This window comes from Hemiscyllium ocellatum, chromosome 7 (genome assembly GCF_020745735.1).
Source record: "Hemiscyllium ocellatum isolate sHemOce1 chromosome 7, sHemOce1.pat.X.cur, whole genome shotgun sequence".
Classification (NCBI taxonomy): domain Eukaryota; kingdom Metazoa; phylum Chordata; class Chondrichthyes; order Orectolobiformes; family Hemiscylliidae; genus Hemiscyllium; species Hemiscyllium ocellatum.
The window spans coordinates 78,870,789-78,886,408 of NC_083407.1; the positions used below are offsets into that span (position 1 = coordinate 78,870,789).

Genomic DNA, 15,620 nt, shown 5'->3' on the forward strand with positions numbered 1-15,620 from the left:
GATGCAATTCTCTTGTTTTCCAATACCTCACCCCTGTGACCATTCTTCAGGTAAAATCAGGAATCGTGGACTTTGGAAGCCTATCTGCACATGAAGGTCATCACATCCAAGTCCAGTCTAGTCCTCACCAAAATCTACATGCATTCACTTCCCAGCAAAATTCATTAGATAGTGATTACAAATATGAATCTGCCTAATGTATGTGCGACTTCCTGGCATAGAAATGCTGAGCTCAACTGAAATAAAAAACTCTGTTGCTTTAATGCAAAGACCAGCTAGCTCAATAAAGATTAGGGATTGAACTAAGACTTCAGTTTTGAATGATGCAGTTCCCTACTGAATGGGGAAATGACCAATTGGGATATGACATTTGACATTGAAAACATGAAACAAAACAACACAACCAATTCATTATTTTAGCAACATTTTATTTAGCAGTGCTTTCAATTTCAGAAACTGTAGCTTTGGAATGTTTAGTACATATATCACTTTCAGAAGATTTAATTATTCATCCAAGAGAATAGTAAAATTATGAATACATTTCAAAATATTATTTAATACATCTCTCCCAGGAATCCAGAAATTTAATTTCAAGCTCTGTTATAAATATTGACTGTAAAAGATTGTTGTGAATTTATACTTGTAAAAAACATGATGAAATTTAGAAATTTAAGTTCAAATCTATAGCTAGCCTTTGGTTGATTTTTCATAATTATTCATAAAATCACAGCAGTTGGAACTATAAGTAACAGATTTTCAGTTGGTTTCCCTGTAACACAGGTTCAGCAGCTGCATCCAACAAACAATTCACCTGCACAGACTGTATCATGTCCACTTTCAAACATGGAATATCATAGCAATGAAAAATGTACTGTATCTTATTTAATTCCTCTAAGCATAGAGATCTTAAAATTGTATTAGGTTAATTGTGTTAGATAACATACTAAAGAGCAGACCCCCACTTTCCATATAGAATTAGGGAAAGGGATTACTCTGATTGTTATGCTTGGTGACATTTGATGTATTTAAAGTTTCACTTGAAGCAATGTCAGAGGAAATCCTTTTGAATATAGTTGCAATATCAATACAAGTTGCAACCACTGCAATTCTTGCTCTTCCCTCTACATCCCCTCCCACCCCACCCAACACCAGCTCACATATTCCAGTAGGTAAGATCACTAACTCAATACTTCCAAATACACTATGGATTTTAATTTGAATAGAGCAATATGTCATAAAGAAGTCTAAAGTCTGAAGGTATGGGGATCGACTTATCCTGTCATTATATTAACAAGAGAAAGAGCAATGTTACAAATTGGTATTAAATACGTTTGTCAGCTTGGAGTTTTCAAACTTAACTTTGCTAATATCCACATTTTCCACACCATGAAAACCCTCAACAATGACTCTCATGTTTCAGGATCTTATCTGTTTTAATTATCAAGATGCAGTTTCACTGGGAATATTTATTTAATATTAAATGATTTTTCATTCTTAAATAATATACCGCAAATTATTTTGGAAGTTATTATTGCACTTTGACAAATTCTATTTCCATGATATTAGAATGAAAATGGTGAAATTCAAATATGCATTTAAATATTATAATCATATCTCCATTATTAGAATATTTATCATGACCCCACAGTAAAAGGTTAACCTGAACCACACTGCATTTAACATATTTCAGAGTTGTTCATCAAACTACAAATCGTGCAGCATGTAGCTTCCAACTTCGTACTTGTCCCTGACCAAAGCAGTAGATAATAGCATGCACACTTACTGCAGTATAATGATGTTGTGTTCAACTGTTCACTACTGAAACTGCAAATTAACTTCTGGACACTATAGCTCCTACCATAGGACATATCTAATTCAGCTGTACTTGCAAACTATTGCTTAATATAGTATATATCAGAAAGAGCATACAGAAAGTAACGAAAACATGGCTTTTGTAGGACTCTGTACTCTTTTATTACTTGGGATATCTAAACTATTTGAAAAGTAGATATCTTTAACATATAAGCCTCATGGTTAAAAAGCATTAGTCACTGAGGTATTATCTTTTTAATTATGACTCAGGTGCTAACTGCCACGCAGTCTGTTACTTTGGGATTGTTGGTCTGAATTGTCCGCTCTTTGGGAGTGCATGCAAACAGCTGTCTTCCTAATGATTTGTAAGCAAATCTGAAATACATCAAATGCCCCATAGCAACAAAAGAAGTTGAAATGATTACAAGGATGCCAAATGCTTCTGGATTTGGAGCTAATATTACCATGATAAAATGGACTAGGTCTAGAAGATAATTCATGGAATCCTGTACGCCATTTATGATACCACGTTCCGATTCATCCACATTTTCTTGAATTAACTGCGTAACTGTTAAATCGAAGGACCAAAGTCCTGAGAAAAGACACATAAGAGCCAGTGTTAGCTGCACAAATTTGAAAAGATGTTCAATATTACAAGATAAAAGTTGACCTGATAGAATAAGAAAAAGCAATACAACTTTTGATTATTTGTTATATCAGAAATTCCACAATGTTTAATGACTATATAACAGATCTTCCACACACACACACACACACACACACACACACACACACACACACACACACACACACACACACATCAGGTTCTGAACACATCATAATTCAGCACTGTGTGCACATTTACATTTTCTTTTCTTAAAGCTTCAACCATCCAAATAAAATTGAAATAAAACTAATGCATGTTAATCACATCTTTTTACAGCAACAGGACCAGGCCATTCAACCCAAATCTATTTCCCTTCATTAAATTACCCAGGTCGATATTGCTTCTCAACAAAATCATCATTCCTTCTTTCCTGATAAGCATTCCTAATGTATCAAACTCACTTATAAAATGACAACCTTCCCATTAGAAGCCTGGAATTACACAAACCTCCATATGACCAGAACTTGAAACAGGAACAATACAGCCCATTTTGATTTTCATGTTACCCTATGTTACTACAACTCAGTTTCACAGAATAATCCATATGCTCTCTAGATCTTATTCCCTCAAAATAACATAACACCGATATTTACATACAATTAGAATTTAGTGTACTATTTCAGCAGATATGAACTCATTTGAAATAAAAAGACAAGAACTCAATATAAAACTTCATATTTTTGCATGTAATGTTAAGTGTTCAATTTTTAATTCTCAACCAGAGGTATTATATAGTAGTGAGATATTATGGTCATGAAATTCAGCATTATGATACCCTACGCGTGCTTAAAATGTCTCTAAAGTGGTTTTGTGGTACATGCGCACCCATCTGGTGCTAGGTGGATGAATGACATTTTGGTGAGAGCATTAATGCAGATGTATAAGGAATATTTGCCAGAGGGAATGAAGTGATAGGTCGGGGGCGGGAGGAGGGGGGGAGGATGGAGGAGTGGATTGGTGGAAAAGAAGATAGGCAGGTAGGAAAAGTCATGGGGATTGTGCTGAGCTGGAAGTTTGGAACTAGGTTGAGGTGGGGGAAGGGGAAATGAGGAAACTGTTGAAGTCTACATTGGTGCCCTGGGGTTGACGTGTTCTGAGGCGGAAGATGAGGCGTTCTTCCTCCAGGCGTCTGGTGGTGAGAGAGCAGCAGTGAAGGAGGCCCAGGACCTCCATGTCCTCGGCAGAGTGGGAGGGGGAGTTGAAATGTTGGGCCACAGGGCGGTGTGGTTGATTGGTGCAGGTGTCCCAGAGATGTTCCGTAAAGTGCTCTGCTAGGAGGCGTCAAGTCTCTCCAATGTAGAGGAGACTGCATCGGGAGCAACGGATACAATAAATGATATTAGTGGATGTGCAGATAAAACTTTGATGAATGTGGAAGGCTCCATTAGGGCCTTGGATGGAGGTGAGGGAGGAGGCTTTGCAATTCCTGCAGTGGCAGGGGAAGGAGAGACACTACTTGGTAGTGTGGATGAGCAGAGGGATCTTGGTGTCCATGTACACAGATCTCTGAAAGTTGCCACCCAGATAAATAGTGCTGTGAAGAAGGCATATGGTGTACTGGGCTTTATTGGTAGAGGAACTGAGTTCCGGAGTCCTGAGGTCATGTTGCAGTTGTATAAGACTCTGGTGCGGCCTCATCTGGAGTATTGTGTGCAGTTTTGGTCGCCATACTATAGGAAGGACGTGGAGGCATTGGAACGAGTGCAGAGGAGGTTTACCAGGATGTTGCCTGGCATGGTAGGAAGATTGTATGAGGAAAGGCTGAGGCACTTGGGGCTGTTCTCATTGGAGAAAAGAAGGTTTAGGGGAGATTTGATAGAGATGTACAAGATGATTAGGGGTTTAGATAGGGTTGACAGTGAGAACCTTTTTCTGCTAATGGAGTCAGCTGTTACTAGGGGACACAGCTTTAAATTAAGGGGTGGTAGGTATAGGACAGATGTTAGGGGTAGATTCTTTACTCAGTGGGTTGTGAGTTCATGGAATGCCCTGCCAGTAGCAGTGGTAGACTCTCCCTCTTTATGGTCATTTAAGCGGGCATTGGATAAGCATATGGAGGTTATTGGGCTAGTGTAGGTTAGGTAGGCTTTGGTCGGCGCAACATCGAGGGCTGAAGGGCCTGTACTGCGCTGTATTTTTCTATGTTCGATGTTCTATAAGGTGCCAGGATCAGAGGGTGGGTTGTAGGGGGGGTGTGGACCTGACCGGTAGTCATGGAGGGAACAGTCTTTGTGGAAGGCGAAAAGGGGTGGGGAGGGAAATATATCCCTGGTGGTGGGGTCTGTTTGGAGGTGGCGGAAATATCGGCAGATGATTTGGTTTATGTGAAGGTTGGTAGGGTGGAAGGTGAGCACCAGGGGTCCTTATTACAGTTGGAGGGATGGGGTTTGAGGGCGGAGGTGCGGGATGTGGACGAGATGCATTGGAGGGCATCTTTAACCATGTGGGAAGGGAAATTGCAGTATCTAAAGAAGGAGGCCATCTGGTGTGTTCTGTGGTGGAACTAGTCCTCCTGGGAGCAGATACGGCAGAGGCGGAGGAATTGGGAATACAAGATGGCATTTTTGCAGGAGGTTGGGTGGGAAGAGGTGTAATCCAGGTAGCTGTGGGAGTCGGTGGGTTTGTAAAAACAGTCGGTGTCAAGTTGGTCATCATTAATGGAGATGGAGAGGTCCACGAAGGGGAGGGAGGTGTCAGAGATGGTCCAGGTAAATTTAAGGTCAGGGTGGAATGTGTTTGTGAAGTTGATGAATTGCTCAACCTCCTCGTGGGAGCACGAGGTGGCGCCAATACAGTCATCAATGTAGCGGAGGAAGTGGAGAGTGGTGCCGGTGTAACCACGGAAGATCGACTGTTCTACGTAGCCAAAAAAGAGACAGGCATAGCTGGGGCCCAAACAGGTGCCCATGGCTATCCCTTTGGTCTGGAGAAAGTGGGAGGATTCGAAGGAGAAATTGTTAAGGGTGAGGACCAGTTCGGCCAAACGAATGAGAGAGTGTCGGTGGAAAGGTACTGTTGGGGACGTCGGGAGAGGAAGAAACGGAGGGCTTGGAGGTCCTAGTCATGGTGGATGGAAGTGTAAAGGAATTGGATATCCACGGTGAAGATGAGGTGTTGGGGGCCGGGGAAACAGAAGTCTTGGAGGAGGTAGAGGATATGGGTAGTGTCTCGAATGTATGTGGGGAGTTCCTGGACTAGGGGGGATAGGTACTGTCGAGGTAGGTAGAAATGAGTTCAGTGGGGCAGGAGCATGCTGAGACAATGGGTCGGCCAAGGTGGTCAGGCTTGTGGATCTTGGGAAGAAGGTAGAACTGGGCAGTGCGGGGTTCCTGGACTATGAGGTTGGAAGCTGTGGGTGGGAGATCTTCTGAGGTGATGAGATTCTGTATGGTCTGGGAGATGATAGTTTGGTGAGAGGGGGTGGGGTCATGGTCGAGGGGGCGGAAGAAAGAGGTGTCCTTAAGTTGGCGTTTGGCTTCAGTGATGTAGAGGTCAGTGCGCCAGACTACCACTGCGCCCCCTTTATCTGCTAGCTTGATGGTGAGGTCAGGATTGGAGCAGAGGGATTGGAGGGCTGCACGTTGTGAGGGTGAGAGGTTGGAGTGGGGGAGGGGGGTAGACAGGTTGAGGTGGTTAATGTCCCAGCGGCAGTTGGAAATGAAGAGGTCGAGGGCGGGTAATAGGCCAGCACGTGGTGTCCAGGTGGATGCAGTGTGTTGGAGGTGGGCGAAGGGGTCCTCGGAAGATGGGCAGGAGTACTGATTGTGAAAGTAAGCTCGGGGGCAGAGGCGGCGGAAGAAGTGTTCGACTTCACGGTGTGTATTAAATTCATTGATGCGTGGACGGAAGTATTCAAGTATTCTCTACTAATGTTGTTTAAAGAAATCATCAACTATTTGTATGTCATTAGTGGCTTTTGACGAGGTTGTAGAAGTGTTTGCTTTCTAGACTTCACTAAAGATGTTAAGTTCTAGAGAGAATGATGGCACACGCTAAAGGACCATGTCCTAACTTCAAGGATTCTGCTGCAACCACTTGCTTCATTAATGCAATAGTTTACACATTTTTTGAACAGCATGAGAAACTGCACAAGAGAGGAATTGGAAAAGGGTTCTGAGCAGAACAAAATGATTCAAATTAACAGACGTGAACAGGCTCTTCTCTGTCAGCTGCAGAGCTGGCAAAAGCCTCAGTACTAGAATATTACCTTAAGGAAGAGCCAACATAGTCTGTGACTCAGTCACTTGGCTAGACAGCAGTGCACCATCCCAGTAGGGTGGCAATCCTACATACCAAGAACTGCTGGCTAATGAGGCAGGCTATTCTCTTGAATGGGATGTCAGATCCACGGGGAAGATGATGGCGACTTGGAGTATTGTGTTCAGTTTTGGTCACCTTGTTATAAGAAGGATGTTATTAAACTAGAAACAGTACAGAAGAAAGTTACAAGGATGTTGCCTGGACTCGATGATCTGAGTTATAGGGACAGATTGGACAAGCTAGGACTCTTTTCTTCAAAGCGTAGAAGACTGAGGTGGGGTTGGTGAGATTCTTATAGAGGTGTGTAAGATTGTGAGACGCATGGATTGGATGAATGCATTCAGTCTTTTCCCCAGTGCTAGGGAACTGAGGACTTGAGGGCATCAGTTTGAGGTTAGAGGGGAAAGAATAAAAAGGAACCGGGAGGGAGGGGGAGCAACCTTTTTACACAGATGGTGGTACGCATATGGAATGAGCTACCAGCAGAAGTAGTTGAGGAAGGCACATTAACAACATTTAAAAGGCATGTGGACAAATACATAGATAGGAAAGGATAAGAAGGGTATGGACCAAGTGCAGGGAAATGGGGTTAGTGTGAATGGCCATTTTGGTCAGCGTGGACCAGTTTGGGCTGAAGGGCCTGACTCTGTACTGTAGGACTCTATGACCCTATGACTCTATGACTGCAGGTAGTACACCCACTCGAGGCCAAATATTCTTGCTGAATCCCAAAGCCATAGGTGGGCGATGGTGGTAGGGGGTTCAGGGGTGGTCAGGGGGATAAATATGCAGGGGGCAGGCAGCAAAGACGGGGCTGTGCCTGTCAGCAAAGAAAGCTCAAGATATCAACCATTAGGCACTACAGCAAGGTTGAGTCTGTGTCGAGAGTGTGTTGCTGAAAAAGCACAGCAGGTCAGGCAGCACCTGAGGAGCAGGAGAATTGATGTTTCGGGCCGGAGTCTTTCATGAGGAATGAGGCTGGGAACCTCAGGGGTGGAGACATCAATGGGAGGGGTTGAGGCTGGGGAGAAGGTAGCTGAGAGTGCAATAGGTGGATGGAGGTGGGTGTAAAAGTGATAGGTCGGAGAGGAGGGTGGAGCAGATAGGTGGGAAGGAAGACTGACAGGTGGGATAGGTCATGAGGACGGTGCTGAGCTGGAAGTTTGGAACTGTGGTGAGGTGAGGAGAGGAGAAATGAGGAAACCGGTGAAGTACATATTGATGCCATGGGGTTGAAGGGTCCCAAGGTGGAGGATAAGGTATTCTTCCTCCAGGTGTCGGGTGGTGAGGGAGTGGCGATGGAGGAAGCTCAGGACCTGCATGTCCTTGTTGCGGTTAGAAGGGTGGGGTATGAGGGTGGAGGTGTGGGATGTGAATGAGGATGTGAATGTGCATTGGAGGACATCTTCAACCATGTGGAAGGGGAAATTGCGGTCTTTAAAGAAGGATGCCATCTGGTGTGTTCTGTGGTGGAACTGGTCCTCCTGGGAGCGGATACAGCAGAGGCGGAGGAATTGGAAATATGTGATTGTATTTTTGCAGTGGGTAGGGTGGGAAGACGTGTAATCCAGGTAGTGTGGGAGTCAGTGGGTTTGTAAAAAATGTCAGCGTTGAGTCGGTCTTCGTGGATGAAGATGAAGAGGTCTAGGAAGGGAAGGGAGGTGTCAGAGATGGTCCAGGTAAATTTGAGGTCAGGACGGAATGTGTTTGTGAAATTGATGAGCTGTTCAACCTTCTCACGGGAGCTTGAGATGGCGCCAATGCAGTCATCAATATAGCAGAGGAAGAGGTGGGGAGTGGTGCCAGTGTAACTCCAGAAGATGGACTGTTCTATGTAACTGACAAAGAGACAGGCATAGCTGGGGCCCATGCGGGTGCCCATGGCTACCCCTTCCGTCTGGAGGAAGTGGGAGGATTGGAAGAAGAAATTGTTGAAGGTGAGCACCAATTCAGCCAAACAAATAGGAGTGTCAGTGGAAGGGTACTGGCAGGGACGTCAGGAGAGGGAAACAATGGAGGACTTGGAGGACTGCATGTCCGTGGTGAAGATGAGACATTGGGGACCGGGAAAACGGAAGTCTTGGAGGAGGTGGAGGGCATGGGTGGTGTCCTGAATATACGTGTGGAGTTCCTGGACTGGAGGGAGAGGATAACATCAAGGCAGGGCAGGAGCAGGCTGAGACGATAGGTCGGTCTGGGTAGTCAGGTTTGTGGATCTTGGGTAGGAGGTAGAATCAGACAGTGCAGAGTTGATCTTGGATAGGAAGCAGAATCGGGTGGTGCGGGGTTTCATGAAGTGAGCTACTACTTCTATGATGAAGAGAAAGAGCTCCAAATCAGCACAGAGCTTTGTGTCATGTTGGTGTCAGATTTCTCCATGCTCCTTGCAAGAGAGACAGAGAGGGAGAGAGAGATATGCGTCAAAGACTTTGTTTCGTGCCTGCAATTCCTGTGCTGACTACAATGGAAAGTGTTCACCCTCATTTTGGATACTGATCAATTCTTCTCTTTCAAAATAAAGAAAATCTGATCTAATCAATGCTAATTCTGACTGTCTAATCTTGGCCTACAGCCTGAAAAGTCTATTATTTAGATTTTCATGACATTCCGTTGCAAAATGTTAACCAATAGAGGCGATGTGATATAAACCTTGCAGTTTCAAGGTTAGGGCTGTGAATTTCTCTTCTTGAGATGGAGGTTGACGAAGCAACTCATCTCTATAGTTAAATTTCAGACTTACCAACTCTTGCAGCAATGATGCCAGCAAACAGCAAACCCACTGAGATGTAAGATTCTGGTTGATATTGGTTACTGCTTGGGGATTCAGTTGTTGTGTTGGTAAAGCCGACTGTAGTGACTAGTGGAGGTTCTGCAGTTGTCATAACAGGTTCCATCAAGGTGTTCATGGCCATATATCTGCTGGCGAAGCCATCAAAAGGTGACACAGATAAATCTAAAGGGCTTCCAGGCACGAAGACAGAAACTATACACAAAATCAGGCATGAAAATTGAGCCACACCAGAGATGAAGCCTGTACGGATCAGGCCACATTTTCGGCGAATCCATGTAAACGCTATGGTTCCCAGAATTCCAGCAATAGCTGAAGTTCCCATCAGCAGACTAAGAAAAGATCCACTCAAACCTTGTGTGTAGGCATATCCAGTTGTGATGCAGTCAAAACCAAGCACTGTCATATAAAGGAACGCAAGGCCCATGCCAGCCCAGAAAACATCTTGGTTGTAATAGGCTACCCACCCATCCCTTAATGTGAGGAAAGGCCCAAAAACTTTATCACTACAATGACGCTCTTCTTCTTGTTCTATTGTCTTCACTTTCATCAGTTGAACACCTTCAGCTGGGCAGACTGATTCTGATTTCCCATCTGTGTTTGTTTGGCCATATTCAATATCTGCAAATGCATAGTATCTTCAGTTAGTAACTAATGGCAAACTCCGAGCCCACCAGATCAAAGTTGTGATAAAATTTTTCAGAACACACAGCAGTTCACAGGTTTAAATTTCCTGAATTTAATCAGCTTATCAGACGACCAGTAATTCTTAATTAGCACAGATAATTGATCATTCCACTCAAATTGAAACTAAAATTTCAAAAGTGCACTTCACAATTAGAATAGTGTCTGTTCATCCTTACTCTGTTTATATTTTAGCTGTGTGCAACCTAACGTTGGCAAATAGAAACATTTACTTCATTTTAAATAATGTAATATTATTTTGCTTTACAATCCGTACAATGTGGAAACAGGCCCTTTGGCCTAACAAGTTCACACTGACCCTTCGAAGAGTATCCCACCCAAACCCATTTCCCTTTCCTATTACTCTTCATTTACCCCTCTCTAATACACCTAACCTATACATCCATGAACTCTATGGACATCTTAGCACAGCAAATTCACCTAACCTGCACATCTTTGAATTGTGGGAGGAAACCAGAGCACCCATAGGGAACCTACACAGATATGGGGAGAATGAGCAAACTCCACACAATCACCTGAGGCCGGAATTGAACCCAGGTCCCTGGTGCTGTGAGACAACAGTGCTAAGCACTGAGCCACCATACCACCCTCATAAAAATATACATTCGGCAATGAGGATGCTGAATGAGTGTTCAACCAGTGATGCCTGCAAATTTTCAGCATCTACAACACTTATGCATATTTACTGGCTATACAGTACAACTTATAGGGTAAATGGGACTATAACATAATATAATGTCAGCTCACTGGAAATCTAAACTTTAAAGCTAATGGTTAACAACATGATGTTTTGTTATGGATTAATCATAATTTATGTGGCAGACGTGGTTAATGAAATAGTCAAACATATTAGACAATAGACAATAGGTGCAGGAGTAGGCCATTCTGTCCTTCGAGCTTGCACCACCATTCAATATAATCATGGCTGATCATCCTTAATCAGTATCCTGTTCCTGCCTTATCTCCATAACCCTTGATTCCACTATCCTTGAGAGCTCTATCCAACTCTTTTTTTTTTAGGTTAGATTAGACTTACAGTGTGGAAACAGGCCCTTCGGCCCAACAAGTCCACACCGACCCGCCGAAGCGCAACCCACCCATACCCCTACATTTACCCCTTACCTAACACTACGGGCAATTTAGCATGGCCAATTCACCTGACCCGCACATCTTTGGACCGTGGGAGGAAACCGGAGCACCCGGAGGAAACCCACGCAGACACGGGGAGAACGTGCAAACTCCACACAGTCAGTCGCCTGAGTCGGGAATTGAACCCGGGTCTACAGGCGCTGTGAGGCAGCAGTGCTAACCACTGTGCCACCGTGCTTTCTTAAATGAATCCAGAGACCGGGCCTCCACTGCCCTCTGGGGCAGAGCATTCCACACACCCATCACTTTCTGGGTGAAGAAGTTTCTCCTCATCTCTGTCCTAAATGGTCTACCCTATATTTTTAAGCTGTGTCCTGTGGTTCGGCATTCACTCATCAGCGGAAACATGTATCCAGCCTCCAGAATGTCCAATCCTTTAATAATCTTATATGTCTCAATCAGATCCCCTCTCAGTCTTCTAGACTCAATGGTATACAAGCCCAGTCGGTCCAGTCTTTCAGCGTAAGGTAGCCCCGCCATTCCAGGAATTGACCTCGTGAACCTACGCTGCACTCCCTCAATAGCCAGAATGTCTTTCCTCAAATTTGGAGACCAGAACTGCACACAGTACTCCAGGTGTGGTCTCACCAGGGCCCTGTACAGCTGCAGAAGAACCTCTTTGCTTCTATACTCAATCCCTCTTGTTATGAAGGCCAGCATGCTATTAGCCTTCTTCACTACCTGCTGTACCTGCATGCTTATCTTGATTGACTGGTGTACAAGAATACCCAGATCTCTTTGTACTGCCCCTTTACCTAAATTGATTCCATTTAGGTAGTAATCTGCCTTCCTGTTCTTGCCACCAAAGTGGATAATCATACATTTATCCACATTAAACGGCATCTGCCATGCGTCTGACCACTCACCTAACCTGTCCAGGTCACCCTGTGATCTCCTAACATCCTCCTCACATTTCACCCTGCCACCCAGCGTAGTATCATCAGCAAATTTGCTAATGTTATTACTAATACCATCTTCTATATCATTAATATATATTGTAAAAAGCTGCGGTCCCAGCACTGATCCCTGCGGTACCCCACTGGTCACTGCCTGCCATTCTGAAATGGAGCCGTTTATCACTACTCATTGTTTCCTGTCAGCCAACCAATTTTCAATCCAAGTTAGTACTTTGCCCCAATACCATGCACTCTAATTTTGCTCACTAACCTCCGATGTGGGACTTTATCAAAAGCTTTCTGAAAGTCCAGGTGCACTACATCTACTGGATCTCCCTCATCCATCTTCAGAGTTACATCCAAAAAATTCCAGAAGATTAGTCAAGTATGATTTCCCCTTCATAAATCCATGCTGACTCTGACCTATCCTGTTACTACTATCCAGATGTGTTGTGATTTTATTCTTTATAATAGACTCCAGCATCATTCCCACCATTGAGGCCAGACTAACTGGTCTATAATTTCCTGCTTTCTCTCTTCCACCTTTCTTAAAAGGTGGTACAACATTAGCCACCCTCTAATCTGCAGGAACTGATCCCGAATCTATCGAACTCTGGAAAATAATCACCAACGCATCCATGATTTCTTGAGCCATCTCCTTCAGTACCCTGGGATGTAGACCATCAGGCCCCGGGGACTTATCAACCTTCAGACCTAACAGTCTCTCCAACACCAATTCCTGGCAAATATAAATTCCCTTAAGTTCAGGTCCTTCAGCCACTGTTACCTCAGGGAGATTGCTTGTGTCTTCCCCAGTGAACACAGATCTGAAGTACCAATTCAATTCTTCTGCCATTTCTTTGTTCCCCGTAATATATTCCCCTGTTTCTGTCTTCAAGGGCCCAAATTTAGTCTTAACCAGTTTTTTTGTCTTTGACATATCTAAAAAAGCTTTTACTATCCTCCTTTATATTTTTGGCCAGTTTACCTTCGGACCTCATTTTTTTCTCTGCGTATTTCCTTCTTAGTAATCCTCTGTTGTTCTTTAAAAGCTTCCCAGTCCTCTGTTTCCCACTTATCTTTGCTGTGTTATACTTTTTCTCTTTTAACTTTACATGTTTCTTAACTTCCCTCGTCAGCCACGGCCACCCATGCCTCCTCCTAGGATCTTTCTTCCTTATTATTATGAACAGAAATTCAAGCAAATGAGCAGATAAAAAAAATGTGTAGTTGCATGTTTATTTTGGCACCTGCAGTTCATGAGCTAAACAATAAGTGTGGTAATAATTGACTTTTCCTCCAATTTGCTTCCCTTTCATTTGGAGATGTGTCACAAAGCTGCCAACTGAATCCCACAGAGTAAGCACACTGGGCACAAAATGGCAAGAATTTCCATCTCAGAAGCTCACTGGCCACGACCAGACTCTTCTCCATGTTATTGTTCCTAACCCATCAGAGGCAATGCTTATAATATGTAATAAGTATTTTGTAAGTCAGAGTTTGTCTCCTTTTAAATATATTTCATACTATAGATTAGGATTGACATAAACATGTTTGAATGGAAAAAAGATTTTGTTATATCTAATTATATGAAAAAGTCAACAACTCAACAACAATATGAAGCCTCTGCAATTATGCTAGGGAACAAAATAACTTATGTCAATGAATATCCTGTGTACAGCTATGACAGAACTATCTATTGACTAAGTGATCATTCAACACTGAGATATATTGAGTACCTTTTTGTTTGTTCAATGGTTTCATTTCCTGTTCATCCACCTTCTGTCCTGCTTTGATGGCCAGTGCAGGTGTTCTTTGGTAAATTTTCCATAACAGATAATACTCAAGACACATGGAGCAGAGGTTCCAAACAGAGATAAAGCCACAGCCAATGACATCAGAGCCAAAGGTCACTATTTGACCAACTGCCATTGGAGCCAAGATATTTGTAACCTGATCAATTCTGCGCATTGTAGCATTCATATCTGTCAAGGCAGTAAAAGATTGTGAGGCTTGTGTTGTCTGGAATACAGTTTATACATTTGATATTCTTTTATCAATACCAAACAAGTACTCAATAATTATTACTGTAAACCCTATTATTTTACATGAAGAAACAAATGATTCTCTAACCTTAACAACAATATTGTTAGATTGTAATATGATTATAGCTTCAATACATAGTTTAAAAAAAATGAAAACATGCTTTAAGTTTCACAAGTGAATGAGGGAGTTCTAGATAAAGCACATAGATGCAAGTGATTTTTATGTCTTAGAATCATTAAGATCTGCAATACTGAAAATGACTCTCTGGCACTTGGAGTCTGTACCAGTCAAAAACAATAACCTATTCTAATCTCATTTTCCAAAACCTATCCTTATATGACTTGGCATTGCAAGTGTACATCTAAATCCTCTTAAATGTTATGAGGGTTTCCGCAGCTACAACCCTCACATGCAGGGTTCACCCACCAATGTCTGGGTGAAAAGTCTTACCTCAAACCCCATCTAAACCTCCTGCCCCTTACTTTAAATCTATGTCCCTTGGTCACTGATCCCTTTACCTGGGAAAAGTTTTTCCTGTCTAACCTGTCTATGTCCATCATAATTTTTATACTTCTGCAATATGTCCCTCCTCATTTTTCTCTACTCCAAGAAAAATAATTCCAGTATATTAAAAAAACAAATATATATGGGTGCTGCAAATCAGAAACACAAAAGAAATTGTTGGAAAAACTCAGTAGGTGGTCTGGCATCTGTCGAAAGAAAGCCAAGTTAACATTTCAGGTCCAGTGACCCTTCTTCAGAACTGATTGTAGCAATGAAACGGTTGGTGTATATGTTGACTCATGGAGAGCATTAGTAACTGACAATTGGTTGGTTATGGTAACACTGCATGTGATAACAAGACCTGGTGAATGGGGTAAGGACATGGTAGGAGGTGATCAAGCCCGAAAATTGATGAACTTGTTATTGAGTCCAGAAAGCTGCAGGTTTTCCAAGTGGAAAACAAGGTGCTATTCTTCCATCTTGTGCTGAGCTTTACTGGAGCACTGCAGGAAGCTCGAGAAAGAGATGTGGTCAGGGAGCATGATGATATATTGAAGTGGCAGACAACCAGAAACTTAGGATATATCTTGCGGACAAAACGTAAGTGTTATGCAAAGCAGTCCCTTGTCTGTGCTTCAACTCCCCAGTGTAGAGGAGACCACATTGTGAGCAGTGAATGCAGTCGACTAGATTCGCTGCTTCACCTGGAAGGTGTGTTTGGAGCTATGATAATGAGGAGGGAGGAAGTAAATGGGTAAAAGGGTTTATAAAATAATTAGGGGTATGGATAGGA

The 15,620-nt window shown here is 43.0% G+C and overlaps 1 protein-coding gene across 1 annotated transcript in view; it reads right to left on the reverse strand.

Moving 5' to 3' along the window:
• Positions 1-407: 407 nt before the first annotated feature.
• Positions 408-15,620, reverse strand: part of slc40a1 (solute carrier family 40 member 1) — a 57,187-nt gene continuing 41,974 nt past the window's right edge. The window contains exons 6-8 of the mRNA XM_060827362.1: positions 14,017-14,262; positions 9,480-10,148; positions 408-2,404 (exon numbers count right to left, since the gene is read on the reverse strand). Of these exons, the coding sequence (XP_060683345.1) occupies positions 2,079-2,404; positions 9,480-10,148; positions 14,017-14,262 (1,241 nt within the window). The 3' untranslated portion in view covers positions 408-2,078. The remainder of the gene's footprint in view (positions 2,405-9,479; positions 10,149-14,016; positions 14,263-15,620) is intronic.